At 51.3% G+C, this 19048-nt stretch overlaps 3 protein-coding genes across 6 annotated transcripts in view; 1 reads left to right on the top strand and 2 right to left on the bottom strand.

Annotated features, from left to right (window-relative positions):
- Positions 1 to 656, bottom strand: part of LOC113834516 (plectin) — a 67113-nt gene extending 66457 nt beyond the window's left edge. Inside the window, exon 1 of one of the 2 annotated variants that reach the window (XM_035440687.1) lies at positions 492 to 656. The gene's annotated coding sequence lies outside the window, so the exon portion shown is untranslated. Of the gene's footprint in view, positions 1 to 456 lie in introns of both variants that reach the window. The other variant, XM_027404150.2, reaches the window with a different exon arrangement.
- Positions 657 to 929: 273 nt separating this feature from the next.
- On the bottom strand, positions 930 to 10881 carry Parp10 (poly(ADP-ribose) polymerase family member 10). 3 transcript variants are annotated; one of them, XM_027404193.2, is made up of 11 exons: positions 10737 to 10881; positions 10470 to 10661; positions 10140 to 10394; positions 9821 to 10057; positions 8995 to 9734; positions 8672 to 8893; positions 8518 to 8590; positions 7672 to 8316; positions 7441 to 7574; positions 1609 to 1783; positions 1221 to 1525 (listed from the first exon to the last, which is right to left on the bottom strand). In XM_027404193.2, the coding sequence occupies exons 2-11, from the start codon at positions 10639 to 10641 to the stop codon at positions 1221 to 1223; spliced, it is 2958 nt and encodes a 985-aa protein (XP_027259994.1). In that variant the 5' UTR covers positions 10642 to 10661; positions 10737 to 10881. The 3 variants fall into 3 exon arrangements, 2 of the variants coding, with proteins under 2 accessions (XP_027259995.1, XP_027259994.1); XM_027404194.2 differs by having other exon boundaries at positions 930 to 1525; positions 10470 to 10810; XR_003483077.2 differs by lacking the exon at positions 1221 to 1525 and adding an exon at positions 6694 to 6826 and having other exon boundaries at positions 1654 to 1783; positions 10470 to 10812.
- A 2868-nt stretch (positions 10882 to 13749) lies between these two features.
- Grina (glutamate ionotropic receptor NMDA type subunit associated protein 1) lies at positions 13750 to 16895 on the top strand. Its single transcript, XM_027404264.2, has 7 exons — positions 13750 to 13881; positions 14844 to 15179; positions 15272 to 15381; positions 15462 to 15662; positions 15782 to 15910; positions 15990 to 16133; positions 16222 to 16895. The coding sequence occupies exons 2-7, from the start codon at positions 14867 to 14869 to the stop codon at positions 16369 to 16371; spliced, it is 1047 nt and encodes a 348-aa protein (XP_027260065.1). The 5' UTR covers positions 13750 to 13881; positions 14844 to 14866; the 3' UTR covers positions 16372 to 16895.
- The last annotated feature ends 2153 nt before the right edge of the window (positions 16896 to 19048 follow it).

A 19048-nucleotide genomic window follows, 5' to 3' on the forward strand; every position in this document is an offset into this window, starting at 1 on the left:
CAGCTTACTGCAGGAGCAGCCAAAGCGCACGCATACCCACGCGTGCATACGCCCCAGCTCCTTGCCCCAAGAGCACTGGCGTGCAAAGAGGTGAATGGGGCTCTGTCTCAGCAGGGTGGCGTAGCGTGGGGGCACAATGTGGGCTCTGTGCCTCCACCCTCAGGCCAAGGGCTGGGAAAGAGTCAGCGGTCCTCGAGATGGTGCCTCTCCCGACCCCGCTGCACCGCGGGGGCCCTCGGTAGGCTGTCTCTGCTCCAGCCCCCAGCCGAGCCTGCCTTCACAGCAGCCTTTTCTACTCAAGCACCTCCGGTCCAGTTCCGCAATTTCCTGATCCCTGGAGGTGTTGTTCTCTGCATAGAGCAAGAGAGGCTGCGAGGCAGCACCTAGTTCCGGGTGGTCTGAGCCCACCCCACCCCACCCTACACGCGTCCCCCAAACTCTCGAGCCAATCCATACCCTCCCAGATCTACGCTCCTGGTGGTTCCGCTTGCCTTCTCTCAGCCGCTGCAGCCAGACTCCTGGGGCCAGGAGAACCGCGGAGGCAGCGCAGGCGGGGCGAACTCAGAGCCCCGCCCCGGTCCCACCGAGAACTGCGCTGCCTGGGCACCTCCAGGAGCTAGCAAACGATTTACGCGTGACCCAGCTACGTGCCAGGAGTCTTCATCCGGGAAGTGGCAGATCTGGAGCCCACGATATGTCTAGATCCAGGCGGCACCCACTGAGTGCGCACACCTTGGCCGACCGGGACGAGACCGAGATGCTGCTGGCGAGCGTGAGGTCGTAGGAGTGCACCGGAGTCTAGATGCCTGGGTTCAGGGCCCACCGCCGCCCCCACCCTTTCCTTGAACAGCTGACCCGGCCCTTAGCCACATGGGTGGCTCCCACTCCCCAAACAGGTCGGATTCGGAGTTCCAGCCAGTCCTTCTATCTAACTGGTTTCAAGTACACGTTTATTCAAAGACAGAGCCACGCTAGGGCGCGGTCCAACCAACACGGGCGTGCCTGGCAATGCACCCTCCGGCCGTGTTCTACTGACCCCTGGCGGTCGAGCAGGCCAAGGAACCGGTTAGGTCTGGCCCTCCCTAGTCCAGTTATCCTGGCTTTCCAGCCAGCAGCAAGGAGCGCCCCGAGGGGAAGCCCTGACGCTTAGTTAGGGAATCAGAAGTTGTCCTCTTAGGTCAAATGTCCAGGAAAAAAGATTCAAGAGACCAAGGCAGTTATCAGGGGGTATCCCGGGATATGTTCTTGCAGGTAATTAGATGAGTGGGCAGAGCTTGGGTGTCATGAAAGATAACAAAGATTCTGGGCTGTTGGAGGCAGTCCACGGCGCTGTCGTAGCGAAGGACCTGACCCGAGGCCCTCAGAGGGGGCGCCTTCAGACCGCGGGCGCCTTGTCCATAGTCACCGGTCAGCACCCGTGCCACAAACACTGCCTTGTGGCCTTCTGTGTTGGGAGGCGAGTAGCGATCCAGTACCGACAGGGAAGCACGCTTGGCGAAGTACACGCCCTGTCCGTAGAGTGTGCCTACAGGACAGGACAGGTGAGACAACAAGGTGAGGGTCACCAGTGTCGACATGGCCTGTGTCCCTGCCCTACACAGGCCTTACCGTTTCTGCCACAAAAGCTTCGGTTGAATCCGTGTGCGCAGATGTCAAGCACTGCAGACTCCGATGTGCCGTGGTAGAGGACCTGCTCCACGGGGCGTTGCTGGCAGCATTGCATCAGGCGCTCCCGATGCAGCTGGTACTGTTGCTGCAGCAGTGGGTGTGACACTCGTTCCACCTGCCAAGTGCACGGTAGTTGGGGTGAGGTATTGGGAATCTATCCCTACACTGGCCAGAAAAAGAGCAGAACTCAACTCTCTGGTGAAAGGAAGAGTTTGGGATTTGAACGAAAACTTAAAGGCCCTCATCATGCTATGTCCAGAGGAATACACTAACCACCTCTATGGGACAAGTTGGAGAGTTGACTTCCAGGAAAGGCCCTTTAGGGATGTCTGACTCCTCTAAGAAACTCTGCAGGTGGGTAGACTCCACCCACTCTCACCTAAACTTAGGACCAACAATCAGGTTCAGCAGTCGAAATCCCAGCCAGGAGCTTATATTGCCTTTCAGTGCTGTTAAGACTCAGACAGTAGCCAGCATTGGTGGTGCACACCTTTAATTCCAGCACTAGGGAGGCACAGGCAGGTGGATCTTTGTGAGTTAGAGGCCAGCCTGGTCTACAGATTGAGTTCTAGGACAGGCTCTAAGGCTACACAGAGAAACCCTGTCTTGAAAAAAACCAAACAACAACAACAACAAACCTCAAACAGTAGAGGAGAGGCCTCAGCCAACCAACTCAACTTCAGTCCAGAAGGAACAAACTCAGGGTTTCAAACAGAGCTTTTAAAGAAATTCTAAATAGCCTTTGGAGGAAGAATGCAGATGAGTACAAACAACATCCACAAAACAAAATGAGCTGTTCTGAAAAGGGGTCTAAATATTAGAAACAGAACGTTGCAGATGAGATTGCCAGGCTGGGGACAGTGCAGGGGCAGAGTGCTTGCTGAGCAAGTGGACTGGATCCCCAGGATAAGAAAGGAAAGGGAGGGGGGAACTGAGGGAGGGATGGAGGGAGGAAGGGGGAAGAAAAAGAAGACAAGGAGGAGGAAAGGGTTGCAGAGATAACTGTGAGTGGGCTAGATAATGAAATGGCTAAAGCTAAAGATTTAACTACATGGTACTCTAGATGGATTTAAGGAACTGGTGCTGAGAACAGAGCTAAAAGAAAAGAGAAAGGAACCATAAGAAGACAGGCGAGAGCACAAAGCAGCAGGAGGGCTAAGCTCTGGCTTCAAAATAACTCCATAAGCCAAGAGACACAGGTGGCACACCTGGGGACATAGTGGAAGATGCTTCCCTGAGCTGGAGGCCATGTCACCAGATGGAGAGAACCATGAAGTGCCAAGGACACTGGGAAAGATATGCCCCTGTCACCTAACAGATGACCATAATGCTTGAAGTGAAGAAACTTTGCAAATATATACATATACACCAAAGTCAGTATACAAATACAAATGGGGAATCCCACACTGGGTTTCTCAACTCCAATACTGATGTTACTAAATCATCAAGCATGGGGCTGGAGAGATAGCTCAGCAGTTAAGAGTGGATACTGCTCTTGCAGAGGACCCAAGTTTGAGTCTCATCACCCATATCAGAAGGCTCACAACAGCCTGAGGCTCCAGCTCCAGAGGGAATCAAAGACCTCCATAGTCACCTGCAGTCAAGTACACATAATCCCCCCACCACGAAAGACACAATTTCTTTTTAATCTTTCCAAAACACACACACACAAAAAAAACCAAAAACAAAAACAAAACAAATCAGGCCAAGAGATGGCTCAGTAGTTAAGAGCACTGGCTGCTCTTCCTGAGGTCCTCAGTTCAATTCCCAGCAACCACACGGTGGCTCACAACCACCTATAATAGGATATGGTGGCCTATTCTGGCCGACAGGCATACATGCAGAGCACTCATACATAAAATATTTTTAAAAATAAAAATAAAGCCACAGAGAAACCCTGTCTTGAAAAACCAAAATAAATAAATAAATAAATAAAAATAAAGCAATTATACTAACTTTTGTGGGGGAGCTGTAAGATGACCCAGCAGGTAAAGACCCTTACTGTGTGAGCCTAGGACCTGAATTCAGGCCCCAGAACCCACCCACATAAAGATGGAAGGAGAGCAGTGTCTTCAAATACCTGGTCAGAATATACATATTTTGAATCTAAACATTATATCCCAGAGCCAAGATAATAATGAAGACAAATAAGCGCATATTAGCAAATGAAAGACCATAGAAAGTTTACATTTATATCAAATTACAGGCAAGTATGGCTCACACATTTAATTCAAATACTTGTTTTTTTCTTTTTCTTTGGAGGCTGTCCTGGAACTAGCTCTTGTAGACCAGGCTGGTCTCCAACTCACAGTGATCCACCTGCCTCTGCCTCCCAAGTGCTGGGATTAAAGGCGTGCGCCACCACCGCCCGGCTAATACTTGGTTTTTTCAAGTCAGGGTTTCTCTGTGTAGCTCCAGCTGTCCTGAAACTCACTCTGCAGACCAGGTTCACCTCAAACACAGAGATCCACCTGCCTCTGCCTCCAGAGTGCTGGGATTAAAGGTGTGTGCCATGAGGGCTGGAGAGATGGCTCAGAGGTTAAGAGCACTGACTGCTCTTCCAGGGGTCCTGAGTTCAATTCCCAGCAACCACATGGTGGCTCACAACCATCTGTTATGAGATCTGGTACCCTCTTCTGGTGTGCAGATATACATGGAAGCAGAATGTTGTATACATAATAAATAAATAAAACGTTTAAAAAAATAAAGGTGTGTGCCACCATCTTCCAGGTAAGACTTTTTTTTTTATATGTGTGTGTCATTTCACTTAGAGACCGAAAGGCATCAGTGGTATCCTGGAGTTGGAGTGACAGGCAGTTGTGAGCTGCCTAACATGGTTACTGGGACTCAAACAGTACCCTGAAAGTACAGCAAGCAGTTTTAACCACTGAGTCATCTCTCCAACCTCTGAACTGCTTTTTGCTTTTTTTTTTTTTTTTACTTAAAATAGATTATTTTTAAGGGCTGGATGGCTCCGTAGTCAAAAGCACTGGTTTGTCTTCTAAAGAACATGGGTTCAATTCTCAGCACCACATGATGCTCTCTTTTGGCATCCTTGGGTACCAGGCACACATGTGGTACAGACATACATGCAGGCAAAACAGTCATACACATAAAAGAAAATAAATAAAAATTGAAACATATATCCTAAACATAGATTATGTTAATAGTGTGTGTGTTTTGCCTGCATGTATGTCTGTGCACCACATACATGCCTGTTGTCAGCAGAGTTCAAAGAGGGTGTCAGGTTCCTTGGAACTGGAGTTACTGATAGTTGTGAGTCACCATGTGGTTGCTGTGAACTTAGCCCAGTTCTTCTGCAAGAATAACAAGTAATCTTAGCCTCTGAGTCATCTCTTTATCTCCTGCAGATTTATTTGTTTGTTTTGTTTTCTTGGTTTTTTGAGACAGGGTTTCTTTGTGTAGCCATGGTTATCCTGGAACTCACTCTGTAGACCAGACTGGTCTTGAACTCACAGAGATCCTCCTGCCTCTGCCTCCCGTGTGCTGAGACTGAAGGTGTGGGCCACACTGCCCAGCTAGCTCCCACTGTTTTATTTTTTTCATTATCAACATAGAGCCAAACCATGCAGACTAAAATATGAAGTTTGTTTATGCATCTTAACTACATAGCATAAACACATAACCAAATTATGAGATGGCAGAGAGGTGGCAGAAAAAGAAAAACCATTCTATTTTTCTTTGCAGAGCTAGACAAGCAAAAAAAAAAAGTCTCAGGCTGGAGAGATGGCTCAGAGGTTAAGAGCACTGACTGTTCTTCCAGAGGTCCTGAGTTCAATTCCCAGCAACCACATGGTGGTTCACAATCATCCGTTATGAGATCTGGTGCCCTCTTCTGGTGTGCAGATATACATGGAAGCAGAATGTTGTATATATAAATAATAAATAAAATTTTTAAAAAAGTCTCTAATAAGAGAAAAATGCAAATGTGCCATCTTAAGTTATGCATACACTAACTAGAAGAAATATTACTAACAAAACCAGTAGGTTTTAAACGCAGTACTTTTGGATGGCAGTCATGGTGATGGTGGTGAAGGTGATGGTAGTGACGGTAGTAGATGATAGCTATTGTTGGGACCCAGTGGTGACCTTTGTAACCTCTAGGGAAGACCAGAAATTCTGCATTTCCAGTCATCTTTATGTGATGACTGAGGCTGCTAGCCCCATCCTCAACTTTTAACATCAAGAGTGGAGCACACCTTGTCCAGTTGTACCACACAGTGACAACTCTCCTGTCCTTCCTATCGGTTTATGACCATCCCTATGAGTGCACTCAGTTTTTCAGGCTTCATCATATACTCTCTTCCGACTTACTCTCCATCTACTTAGCATATTTCCAGGGCTGTCTTTGTGGTTACTCCCTGTATACTCTTGGTTCCCTCACCACACGAGGCAGACTAGCCTGACAGCCCCTCCCTCCCAGTCCTTCATTTCTTTATTTTTGTTTTTGAGACAGAGTTTCACTATGTAACTCTGACTGGGCTGGAACTTGCTCTGTAGACCAGGATGGCCTCAAACTCACAGAGATCCTCCTGCCTCTGCTCTTCTTTTCTCACCACTTGGACAGTACCTGGTCCTGAGGCTTCATTATGGCTCCCTACTACTTGGTACTAGCTTGTTTCTTGTCCATGCGCATAGCTGCCAAATTTAACAATAATACAGGAGGAGCGGGCTGGAGAGATGGCTCAGAGGTTAAGAGCACCGACTGCTCTTCCAAAGGTCCTGAGTTCAATTCCCAGCAACCACATGGTGGCTCACAACCATTCGTTATGAGATCTGGTGCCCTCTTCTGATGTGCAGATATATATGGAAGCAGAATGTTGTATATATAATAAATAAATAAAATCTTTAAAAAAAAGAATACAGGAGGAGCAGCCACTATTTATAAATTCTTATATGTGTATATATTTTTCTCCCACTAACCTATATCCCTAGCTCCACACACACACAAAAAAAATGTCTATTGTTTTATTTACACAATAGTAGGTGGGACTAGCCCTTTACCAGAACAGGCCTCTGTTGGAGACAGAACCCCCAGAACAGGAAGTGTGATCCTCACATTGGCCACCAGATGGTATCACCTCTCCATGCTCCAAACAAAGTGTGGCATAGAGTCATCTAGTTGCCCATCTTGTCCCTGGTAGAGAGAGAGCCTCACTCAGGCAGGGCTGTCTGATCTCTAATCTCTGTGCCCCTGTCTATCTTCCTCAGACTCTAAATGTTCTCTGGGCAAAGAAAGGGTACTTATCTATTATAGAGAACAGAGAAACCCTGAGTATGTATGTTGTTGACATGAGCCACCATGCCAAGGACTCCAGAACCTTGGCAAATGGTCCAAATGTGGATGTTGATGGTATGTACAGAAAGTGTCCATCGTAGCCTTCTCCCCTGGGATAGTGACTGCCTGAAGACTGCACCCACAGAGACTTCTTGTCCAGCTGTGTGCAATAACTTAATTCCACCTCCTGCTCAACTCCATAAACTAAAGACACTCAGCTGCTGCGGTGCTGCAGTTTCTCCATGTAAGAGCCCAGACCTCATCCCAGCTTTCTATGTATCGGTGTGTTTGTCTTTGCTTCATTCCCTCAATGCTCCCAGGCAGGTCCAAGTCCCTGGAGCCATGCATGGATGTGCCAATCCATTCTATCAGCTTTCAACACATCTGCCTTGAACAGCTTTTGGTCAGTTAATGGTAATACACAGAGAAGTGTACACAGGTCACAAGGCCAGCAACCCAGGACATGAACTCACTCGAACAATTTGGATCCTGCTGTGGGCAGCATCCAGGGTGTCATAGAAGGCCTGCACCACATCCTGGAACTCCTTGGACTTCTCTTCCAGGGCCTCCAGCCTGCCCAAAGGTTCTTTCAGCTCCTGCTCTGACACTGACACGTAGGAAGAAAGAACATCAGGGCCATATCTTAAGCACTAGACCCAAAACTAACCCATTCCACCCTCCCCGAGTCCAAGGTACAGACTCACAGTTGTTGTTTGAAGCCTCCAAAGGAAAGGTCAAATTCTGGTCCCAGGGGCCAATAAGCAGTGCAGCTAAGTGACGAGCTGCCTGGGCAGGCTGGACCCCAAAGCCACGGAGGATGATGCGGTCACCATGCAGGGTAATGCTCACATCGTGGCACCTCTCCAGGCGAGCCCCAAGCTCTGAGGGTAGCGTACGGCCTTGGAGACTCACTGTCTCCTCCTGAAGATGTACTTCCAAGGCAGCCGATAACGCCCGGTCCACCTCATCCATATCCTGCTCAAAGGATATGTGCACCACCAGCTGCGCTCTGCCCCCAGTGTCCTCATCCAGGGGCTTTTCTGCTTCCAACAGGGAGAGCGCCAGGGCTCGCCTTAGTGTAGTAGCCTCCTGCTGCTCAGCCACCTGGCCTTGAGACTCCAAGGATCGGTGGATAGCCAGCTGCAGTGTGGCCTCTTCTTCTAACAGTCTGGGTATCCCAGTGCTGAGGGCAGTGGGCTCATCCCCAGTCTCAAGTGTGGGTTTTTCCTCCTCCTGCTCAAGGGTGATTTCCTCTGGCTGCTCTCCAGGTTTCTCCTTCTCCATCTCCAGTGGTAGCCAGTCCTTCCCATGTAGCCCCTTCAGGGTAGCCAGCAGCTCTTGGACTTCCTCTAAGGGCAGAAAGAGGCCACTGGGTCAGGGGTCAGGTCTAGCCAGGGGGCTGATGAGTTGGAATGAATAAAACATGAAGATCATATCTGTAGGTGCAGAGTAGACCACAAAAGGGTCACTAAACAAATGACAGGGCGGAGCAGGAAGAGGATAATCAAGAAGACACCACAGGACATCCCAGGGCCCCTGGGAAGCCCTACCCAGTCTCATGTTGTCCTCATCACTGTCTGTGCTGTGGCCATGGAGGACCTGGAGAGCCTCAGTGGGATCCATCTGTGGGAAGACGATGATAGAGTCACAGCAGAGGGGGTGTCTAGGTCTGGGATGTGAGAAAAAGGAGAGCACCCATCTTACCCTTTCAGGATCTATGTCCAGTATGGCGCTGGCTAGATGTTCTGTTCCAAAGACACACTGGAACTGAGCCTCCAGTCCATGAAGAAGGTGCTGCCCCTCCACACCCAACAGGAACTTGGCACTGCCTGGGTACTTCACGTCCAGTGTATGGCAGCTAATGCTGCCCAGAAGACTCTGCAGCAACTCCTGGGCTGCCTGGCATGGGGCCCTAGGTCCGCAAAGCTGTGGCATAAGAAGACAGTTTACAGGTTCAGAGCACAGGGAAGGTACCTGATGGACCCCGGTAAGAGAAGAGGCGAAGTGAGATTCTGAGGGGAGCTTACCCGAAAGCCAGTCACATCTACTCCTTCAAGTGGGAAAAGGGCAACATCTTCCAGGCTAGCAAGAAGGTCCTCATAATACAGCTGCAGGAAGCGCATGGCCCCTGGATCCATTGACATTACTATCTCCACCAGGCCCTCTTGCCTCTGCAGCCCCCCATGCCCAGGGCTTTCGAGCTCTCTCTCTGGAGACTCTGTGGCCATCCCCACTAGACCCATTAGCCCCTCCTGCCCTGGTGAACCTGTGGCAACTTCCTCCAGGCCCTCCTGCCTCTGAACTCCCATAGAGGACGAGGCCATAGATCCTCCTTGCCCCAAGGACCCTGTAAAGCTTTCTGCTGGACCTACTGGGCTTGAAAACACCATGGTCCCCTCATTCATGAAATCATCCTGCTCTGGAGAGCCCACAGTTCCCAGGTTTATAGGTTCCTCTTGCTCTAGAGACGTCACAGGCTCCAAATCTACTGGCATGGCTTGTTCTGGAGCCCCCACAGGACCTGTCCTTAGACAGGCTCCTAATTGTCCTGATGTCTCTCCAGAGCTCACGGTCATAGTCGGGGCCCCTGCCAGCCCTACAATATCTAGGAGAGCATGCTCAACGGCTCCCGATTCCCACATAGTTGGGTGATCCCCTCCAGTCATGCCCTCAGCAAGCTGCTCTGGCTCCAATACATCATAGTGGGGGACAAGGCTCAACTCAGAGCCCTGCAGCCAGTGTTTCCGCTTCAGCACCCGTTCAGCCACTGGAAGAAGAGAGAAGAAAGCAAGCCCATTAGGTTTCTAGCATAGAGGAAGGGTCCTGTTAGTTTAGTTTCATCTTCTCAGTCACCTTGCCATTGCTGAAAGGTGATAACGGTGCCCAGTTGCCTAGGCAGGCTGCGCACGTCCTCCAAGGGTCCCCCACCACTGCGACGCTCATTCTCCAAGTAGAGTTCCAGGAGCAACAGGTCCACTGGGACAGCACTATTCACCACACGTACTGCTCGGGTCTGGGGCACCCAGGACAGGGACACTGTGACCCCATTCAGAGGCATATTGCAGGCCTGCTCCTCCAGGGCACAGACCTCTGTGGGAAGTATGGAAGTCAACTTAGGCACCTTCCTTAACTAGAAGCCCATGCCCAACCTTGCCTCTCACCTGCTTCTTACCTGCCTCAGAAAGGGGCATGGATAACTGGACCAGGGCACAGTCCTGCCGAGGACTGGCCAGGGCATGGCAAGCCTGCATGGGGTGTCCTATGGCACACAGCAGTGCCTGAACATGTTGCTCCAGGCTCAGAGGTGAAGTGTCAGGAGGCAGTTGTTGGAGAAGCAAACGTTCAGGGGCACGGGGTGGGGCTGGCCTCAGGCTCAGCCTCACACCAGATAGTTGGTGTTCTGCCTGGCTTAAGACTCTCTTTGCATCTGTGAGGAGAGGCAAGGTGTTAGAGACATCAAAGTTCAAGGCACCCAGGCAGTCCCTAAAGTCAGTCTCCTTACCAGCAGGATCTTGAAAAGTGAGGATACCCCCACAGCCAATTCTCTGCCAGCTCAACAGAGGCCCTCCACCAGAGCGACGGTGGTTCTCAAAGTAGAGGGTAAGTAGCTCATCTGACACTTCGGGGAGCAGTCCCCAGAGCTCCACAGCTGCCCCTGCCTCCACCTCTGCCATCAGAGTCCTGGGGTGCGACACTTGGGAAGGGAAAAGGCCAGCTCCACCTGTCCCATGCCCCTAGCTGCTCCCCACCACCCAATATTCACACTCACCAGGCTGCCCCAGCCAGTCAGTCAGGCCTGATGTCCTTCCCAGGCAGAAGGCCTGAGATAGGAAAGCAAAAGTGAAACTGACTGAAAGGGAAGAGGGAGGTGCTAAGCCAGTGCTCAGGCGCTTCCTTTCCTGGTGAAGCCTTAACCCTCGGTCCACGAGGAACTTCTAACATCCTTTCTGCCTCTAGCCTCTGATAGACAAGGTAGATCACATGTCTCCCAGACTTTCTTTACCTTCTTGGTTTCCCTTTGTGACTAATCACCCTCCCTATGGGATGCTTGAGTCTCTATCTACCCCTCATGGTACCCCACCACCACCAAGAGTCCCCAAGCTTCTGTGCCCTGGGTCTAGACATGAGCAGCATTGATTTTTCGGACAGGCGTCTGGCAGGTTGTCACCCTGTAGCCCAGACTGCCTGAAACTCCCTATGCAGGCCAGGTTGGCCTTGAACTAGAAGTGATTCTTCTGTCTCACTCTCCTGAATGCTGGAGCTGTAGGCATGGACAACCATGCCCAGATTTTAGGCTGTGCCTTTATACCCACCACCAATCCTGCCCACCATCATGGCCTGTTTGCCTCTGTCATCTCCAGGGCTGTAACTACTGTTGCCCTCTACCCACACCTTCCAGTCATGCCAGCCCTACCTCCGCTGTTCTTCCAGAGGATCATGGTTTTACCCAGTCTATACATCTAACCCTAACCCTGTATGTAGATCTTGAGTCTCCACTACCTTCTGCTCCCCACAATTAAGAGCCTCCAGAACTTCTCAAAGGGCCATGCTATCTATTCTCTCTTCTCTGCCACTCCTAGCCACTCCCATTGTGGATCTTCCACAGACCTGGCAGGATACCAATAGCTGCTACAAACCCCAGGGCCAATGACAGTAAAAACCTAAAGTCTGATTGGTCCCAGGTCCCATTCCTCTAATCCCTCTCCACACCTGGACGCTCTGATGCTTACTGGGCTCCAACCTCCCTGCCCTCAACTCTTTTACCTAAACCAGTACTCCCGGACCAGCTTTACTCTACATGATCGCTATCGCCATCCCCACAGAGCCAAATGATCGCCCCACCTCCATGATTTCCCTTACACAACCCTTAGTGGCAAATATAACATGGAGCTAAAAACTTAAAGGGCCTCTGAGTTGTCCAGGCGCCTTCTGAATTCCTATATTCAACTTTGTGTTTGTCATTTTATTTTCCTCAAAGATCCCGCAGATTAGGTGAGATTCTGTTTCTACAAAAGCCAGTCCCACCTACTCTATGCTTTCTTCTTACGGGACTTAGCCACCTTCTAGCACACTGTCCTTCATTTAGATAAATAAATACCTGCTACAGAGGGCCTGTCAAAGGCAGGGGTGCACAAAAACAGCTCATATTACTGCCATTGTTAAATTTTTAGGAATTTCAGTAAACTGGGTGTTACACTGACAATGCCTCATGTACTGGTTAGTTTTAACTGTCAACTTGACCCATCCTAGAATTATCTAGAAAGAAAGTCTTAGAGTGGAATTATCTAAAAGAGGTTGGCCTGTGGGCAGGCCTGTGAGGGATTTTCTTGTTAATTAGGAGTGGAACAACCACCATTTATATGAACTGTATAAGAAAGCTTATTGAGGGCTGGAGAGATGGCTCAGTGGTTAAGAGCACTGGCTGCTCTTCTAGAGGTCCTGAGTTCAATTCCCAGCAACCATATGGTGGCTCACAACCATCTATAATGAGATCTGATGCCCTCTTCTGGACTGTAGGCATACAGACAGAATACTGTATACATAATAAATAGATAAATCTTACAAAAAGAAAAAAGAAATCTGAGAGCAAACAAACAGGTAGCATGGGTTCCTGCTCTTGGCTGTGCACACGAAGTGACCAGCTGCTTGAGTTCCTGCTTTGATGGACTGTGACCTGGAATTTCGAGCCCAATGAGCCATTCCTTCCTGTGCTGCTTTTTTGTCAGGATGTTTATCATAGGAACAGAATGCAGCTAGAATTGGTAATCAACAATGTTGAGCATGTTTACAGCAGGAGGACGTGCAAAGGCACTGGGCATATCCTTACTAGGTCCAGCTGTCAACACTTTGTAGACTCAGGAGAGAACCCATTCCCAGCCTTTCTGTAAAGCCTCAGAAAGGCCAGACATTAAGAACCAAAGAAGCATAGAATGTCCTAAGCTACAGAGGACCAGGAAACCACACAAGGGAATGTTTCTTCAGGAAATCTCCCACCAGAGTTGAGTCAGGGAGTTGGTACCACCTCAGCTTCCTGACAAGTTTATTTTTGGTTTTTCAAGGCAGGGTTCCTCTATGTAGCCCTGGTTGGCCTGCAACTCTCTTTATAGAACAAGCTGTCCTCGAACTCACAGAGATCTACCCGCCTCTGTCTGGAGAATGGGGGACTTAAAGGCATGTGTCACCACCACCTGGCCTGTTGTTTAAGGATATGAGACAAGTGACAAGAGGCTGAGTATGGAGAGAATGGAACAATTAAATGATTAGGTCTCTTGGTCTGGAACAGGTGTGTATAAAAAGGGAACCTGTACGGTCTGGGTGTGGTGTATTATGCCTGTAATCTCAGTAGTTGGAAGGCTGAGGCAGGAGGATGGCCACAAGTTTGAAGCCAGCCTGAATTACATAGTGAGTTCCAAGCCAGCTCTTCAAAACAGCAAAGCCGAGAAGGGATGGAGTCCTTGGAGGCTTCAGTAAATCCTGGGTTTAGGAATTAACTCCCCGTATATAGAGCCACATAAGCCAAAACAGAACCATGCCTCCAGAAGTCGTTAGCCCCCACGCCAGACTTCAACCTAATCAGAAAGCCAGTGTACAGGGCTCTGACCTAGGACGGCTACAACACAAAAGTAAACTGCCTAGCCAGGCGGGGCGGAGCAGTTTCTGTCGGCGCAAAAGCACGCTGACAGGTCACAACATCCGCCCCTATCACAAGGCCCCGCCCCGCCCCGCCCGTCACGAGGCCCCGCCCCATCACACGGCCCGCCCAGTCACAAGGCTCCTCTGCGTCTCCCCCAGCCGCAGGCGCCGGCCCAAGCAACCCGGCCGCCCAGCGGGTGCAGGTGCGGACGCACCGGCCATCAACGCGCGCGGCTGCGCAGCGGGCACCGTAGACACCGGCCTCTGGCTCCCCTGGAGCGGTGAGTGCCCCCAACCAAACCCAAGAGCGTGTCACCGCCGCAGTCCCCTGCCAGTCGGCCATCCTGTCCCTGCGTTGTTACTGAGTGCGGCCGCCTCGGGTCGGTTGGTTCGGCCAGGACTCGCTGCCCGCTCGCCCAGCCTGGTAGCATCATTGGGGGTGGGGCGCTCCTGCGGCCCTGAGCAGGCGAGAGGGGGTGGCACACTGCAGCGGCCCAGACTGGAGGCCCAGCGACCCCCACCCACCCAGCGGGAGGGCCCATCGGCCCTCCGGACGCGTTCTATGGCCACCGCCCCCTCCCCCGTCGTCCCTATCCCCGCTTTGTTCCCTTGAACGCCCTCTGGTCGTTTCCATCCCCCACACACCCCCGCACCCCGCTGTTCCTGGCGTACCCTACTAGCAGGCACCTTAGCAGCCAATACAGGCCTGCTCTCAGCACCCGGAGCTAGGGACATTCGGCCCTGTGCTTAGGAGGAGGGTCAGGGTTCCGGCTAGTCACAGATGGCCTGGGGATTTCCTGGGATAGAAATAGCCGCTGGCGCTGGCCCCTTCAAGCTGCTTAATAGGCGGAATAGGAGAGGGAGGGCCGGGGCACACCCCCACGCCTCTCTAGCCACAGCGCCACTCCCCCAGACCCTTAGTTGCTGAGCTCCAACACGAAAGACCCGCGGCGGTCAGAAGGCATCTTCCAAGCTCCAAGCCTAGGCTGACAACCATCAGTCTTTCTCCCATCCCCCCCCCACACACACACACACTAGATGATCTAGAGCAGCCCCTTTCAAGGCTCCACATCGGTCTCCCCGAGCCCCACCCAACGCTCCCTGCCTCCCTGTTCTGAGGCTCCCTAAAGCCCCGTACAAAGGTCGTGGTCCAGCTTTTTTTTTTTCTTCCTGGATTGAGAGCAGGTGGGGTTGTCACTGGTTCCAGTCTCTCAGAGGTAACTGTTCCCTTTTTCTCCTCTAGGGGCAGCCACAGAACCCGAGGCCATGTCCCACGAAAAGAGTTTCTTGGTGTCTGGGGACAGCTATCCTCCCCCAAACCCTGGATATCCTGTGGGGCCCCAACCCCCTATGCCTCCCTATGTTCAGCCTCCTTACCCTGGAGCCCCATACCCACAGCCTGCCTTCCAGCCCTCCCCCTATGGTCAGCCAGGGTATCCCCATGGGCCCAGCCCCTACCCACAAGGTGGCTACCCCCAGGGACCCTACCCTCAAGGAGGCTACCCACAAGGGCCATACCCACAGAGCCCCTTCCCCCCCAACCCCTATGGGCAGCCACCACCCTTCCAGGACCCTGGCTGTAAGTGTAGGGAAACATGGGGCAGGGGCAGGGGCAGGGGCAGGGATTCAGCTGTCCTCAATGGGACACTGACCCAGCCCCTGTGCCCCCAGCACCGCAGCATGGGAACTACCAGGAAGAAGGACCTCCATCCTACTATGACAACCAGGACTTCCCCGCTGTCAACTGGGACAAGAACATTCGACAGGCCTTCATCAGAAAGGTTGGGCCTGGCAAGTGTGTAAGCTGGGAGGACTCATGGGGAGGCTGCTGAGGTGAGGCTCTAATCTGTTCCCTCCCCAGGTGTTTCTGGTGCTGACCCTGCAGCTGTCAGTGACCCTGTCGACTGTGGCCGTTTTCACTTTTGTTGGGGAAGTGAAGGGCTTTGTCCGGGAGAATGTCTGGACCTACTATGTCTCCTACGCCATCTTCTTCATCTCCCTCATTGTCCTCAGCTGCTGTGGGGACTTCCGGCGAAAGCATCCCTGGAACCTTGTTGCTCTGGTAACTCCCAAACCTGAGCCCAGTACCCCTAGGCCTGTAGAACAGGAAAGGGGGGCACATAGGGGTTAGACCAGGAGCATCGCCACACACCCACGGCCCCCTGTGGTCCTCTTCTGCAGTCGATCCTGACCGTCAGCTTGTCCTACATGGTGGGCATGATAGCCAGCTTTTACAACACAGAGGCAGTCATCATGGCAGTGGGCATCACCACAGCTGTCTGCTTCACGGTGGTCATCTTCTCCATGCAGGTAAGGGGAACCTAAGACAGGCCCTAAGCCTCAGGGCCCTCAATATCCACAGTCTCTCACCTCCTTCCCTTCCTTCTAGACCCGCTATGACTTCACCTCGTGCATGGGCGTGCTCCTGGTGAGTGTGGTGGTGCTCCTCATCTTCGCCATACTCTGCATCTTCATCCGGAACCGCATCCTGGAGATTGTGTATGCCTCACTGGGCGCTCTGCTCTTCACCTGTGTGAGTGAGGAGGGTGTTGGGAGGCCTTCAGGGCGATACTGAGTGAGTGAATAAGTTGTTTCATACCAACCATGTCTTTACCCCCTAGTTCCTGGCAGTGGACACTCAGCTGCTCCTGGGGAATAAGCAGCTCTCCCTAAGCCCAGAGGAGTATGTGTTTGCGGCTCTGAACCTGTACACAGACATCATTAACATCTTCCTATATATTCTCACCATCATTGGCCGTGCCAAGGAGTAGTACAAGCCCTGGCTCAGGTGGCATGGATGGCTGAGACCCATGTCCCTGGCATGACAAAGCCATCCGTGCTTCCCTCTCTCTGATTCCCCAGGCATAGCCTGGGACAGAGGGAGCCCCTCTCACCCTCGTGTATGTACACCGCAAATACTTCACGTTTGGACCCTCTGTGGCCACAGCATGGTCCTTCCGAGCCCTCTTGCCCTTGCCAAGGGTGATGGGGCTGCGTTTCTGTACCACCTTCTGTCCATTCATTGTTGCATGAGCCCTGTCTGCCAGCCCATCCCAAAGTCCCAGGGGAGAAGGAACACTCTAAGAGGTGAGGGTGCACGTCTTCCCTTCCCTCCCAGCTCCCCTGGCTTAGAGTACCCCTGTTCCCTCATCACCCTGCCTTCTGAGGGACTTGCAGGGTGGGGCTTCATTCTTGTGCTGACCCCTGAGAGCAGAAAGGATGGCATGTCTCAGGGGAGGAGCCTCTCATGCTGCCATCATTAAAATTCCAATAAAGGATCCCTTCTTCTCTCTGCTTCTCCTTGTCTGTCTTCTCACTGCCCCGCCCTGGTTGATGATTAAGTTTGGGACAGGCACTGACAGCAGAGGTTAATGACAGTAGATAACCCTCTATACTTCCACTCTTCCTTTCTTCCTGTTTTGCTACTGGGATTTGAGCTGAGGACAGGGTTCCAGAGGCACACAGGCATAATGCCAGGTCATACAATTTGGAGTCCACTGGCTGTATACAACCACTCTACTTTCTGAGAATGGCACAGTGCAACAGTGGGCTCTGAGTTTCTTATGTGTCTGCCCAGAACTAGCAACATAGGTCACTGGCATAACCCTAAAAGAATAGGCTCCTTGGCTTCTGGCACCCTGGCACTGCCTTTTAGTGCCAGTTCCACAGGCTGGCCTGTTTTCCCTCCTTCCCTTGTTCTTGCCACTTCATCTTTGGAGCCATTTATCCAAGACCCTGGAATCTGGCAAAGCAGACACAGTGAGTCCTCACCCTCCCCAGCTCAGTTCAAGACCTAGGCTCCTGAAACCCCAAGGTCAGGGCAGCCTTAATCCTTGGAGGTTTCTTCTTTAGGACTCTGTATCCTGATTGGCATGAGAACATTCCTGGGCTGATTCTTCCTGGAAGTGTATGGGTATGCTTAATTAACTGGCATCAGTTACTCATGTGCATGTAGGGACTCTACTCCACAAGCCACCCAGTCCCACAGGTACCTTGGCTGTGACCTGTGCCAAGCCACAAACACCCTCCCCAAAACATGGGGCTTCTGTATTATCTTGCCAGGCCAGAAGTGGTTATCCCATCTTCCATTATGTCTCATTCTCCCCCCCACCCAGCCTCCTCAGCTTCATTTAGATCTTATGTCTACAAGCCATACTGCTAGATGTGAGCCATAGATCCCATAGCCCACCTACCTAAGACCTGGTTTCCTCAGGGTGAAGCCAATATTCCTTATCCTGGCAACCAGGCTCTGCGAACTGCCACTGACTATTCCAACTGCCCTCCTATTTTTGTTTTGTTTTGTTTTGTTTTGTTTTTCGAGACAGGGTTTCTCTGTGGCTTTAGAGGCTGTCCTGGAACTAGCTCTTGTAGACCAGGCTGGTCTTGAACTCACAGAGATCTGCCTGCCCCTGCCTCCCGAGTGCTGGGACTAAAGGTGTATGCCACCACTGCCCTCCTATTCTTATTCCCAGCCCTGACCTTGGACAAACTGAAGCAAGAATTTCTCCTTGATGGCCAATTCTTGTAGCCCTTCTTCCAGGGATGGGGTTATTCCTGCTCAGAACTCTTTCCTGAAGTCTGCCTTACTTTAACAGCAAACCTTAGTCATTTGGTAAATACAAATTGACAAAACCACTTCCCCCCACCTCCCATCTGACATTCCTTTGAGAAGATCCAGTTCCTCTTCTAGAGTGCAAGGTAAGTTCCATATGTTGACTGAGGTAATCAACCTAAAGCTCTGGGGTTATTGCTCAATGGTTGAGAACTTGCACAATAAGAGCTTGCTTAGCATGTGCAAGGGCCTGGATCCCCAGCACCACAAAAACAAAGCCCCACTCCTGATACTAGCTCACAGATCCAGAGAAAAGAGACCATTCATATTGGTAAAAACATCTAGCAAGATGGGAGGAGTAGCCTGAGGATCATCACAATAGACAGTGATTCATTAGACAATCCCAGGAAAACTTAGTTGGGGAAGGGGCTTTCTAGGAACAGCTGGGGCCTGGAGGTGAAGGCCAAATGCAGGGGCTTAAAAATGTCCTATAGGTGAGAGATGCTCTGCCAGGCAGTGATGGCAAATGCCTTTAATCCCAGCACTTGTGTGATTTCAAGACCAGCCCGGTGATTTCTAGGACAGCCAGAGCTACACAGAGAAACTCTGTCTCAACCCCCTCCCCCAGAGGGAGGGGGCTCAGCAAGAGCTACTGGGGTTGTAGGAAGCAGCAAGAGAACTGTTTGTGACAGGGAGCTGTTGAGATGTGTTAGAAACCATGAGCAAATACTGCCTTGAACATGTGGGATCCTTGAGTGTAATGGCCAGCAGAGCAGAGGTTTCTACCCACTGAGAAACAAACATAAAACAGAACCCAAGCTCCTGATGCTAACATTGGAGGAGGTAGAAGTATTCATATTGCTCTGTAAAGATGGCTGGGGGTGGGGGGAACTCTT

This window comes from Cricetulus griseus, chromosome 2 (assembly GCF_003668045.3).
Source record: "Cricetulus griseus strain 17A/GY chromosome 2, alternate assembly CriGri-PICRH-1.0, whole genome shotgun sequence".
Classification (NCBI taxonomy): Eukaryota; Metazoa; Chordata; class Mammalia; order Rodentia; family Cricetidae; genus Cricetulus; species Cricetulus griseus.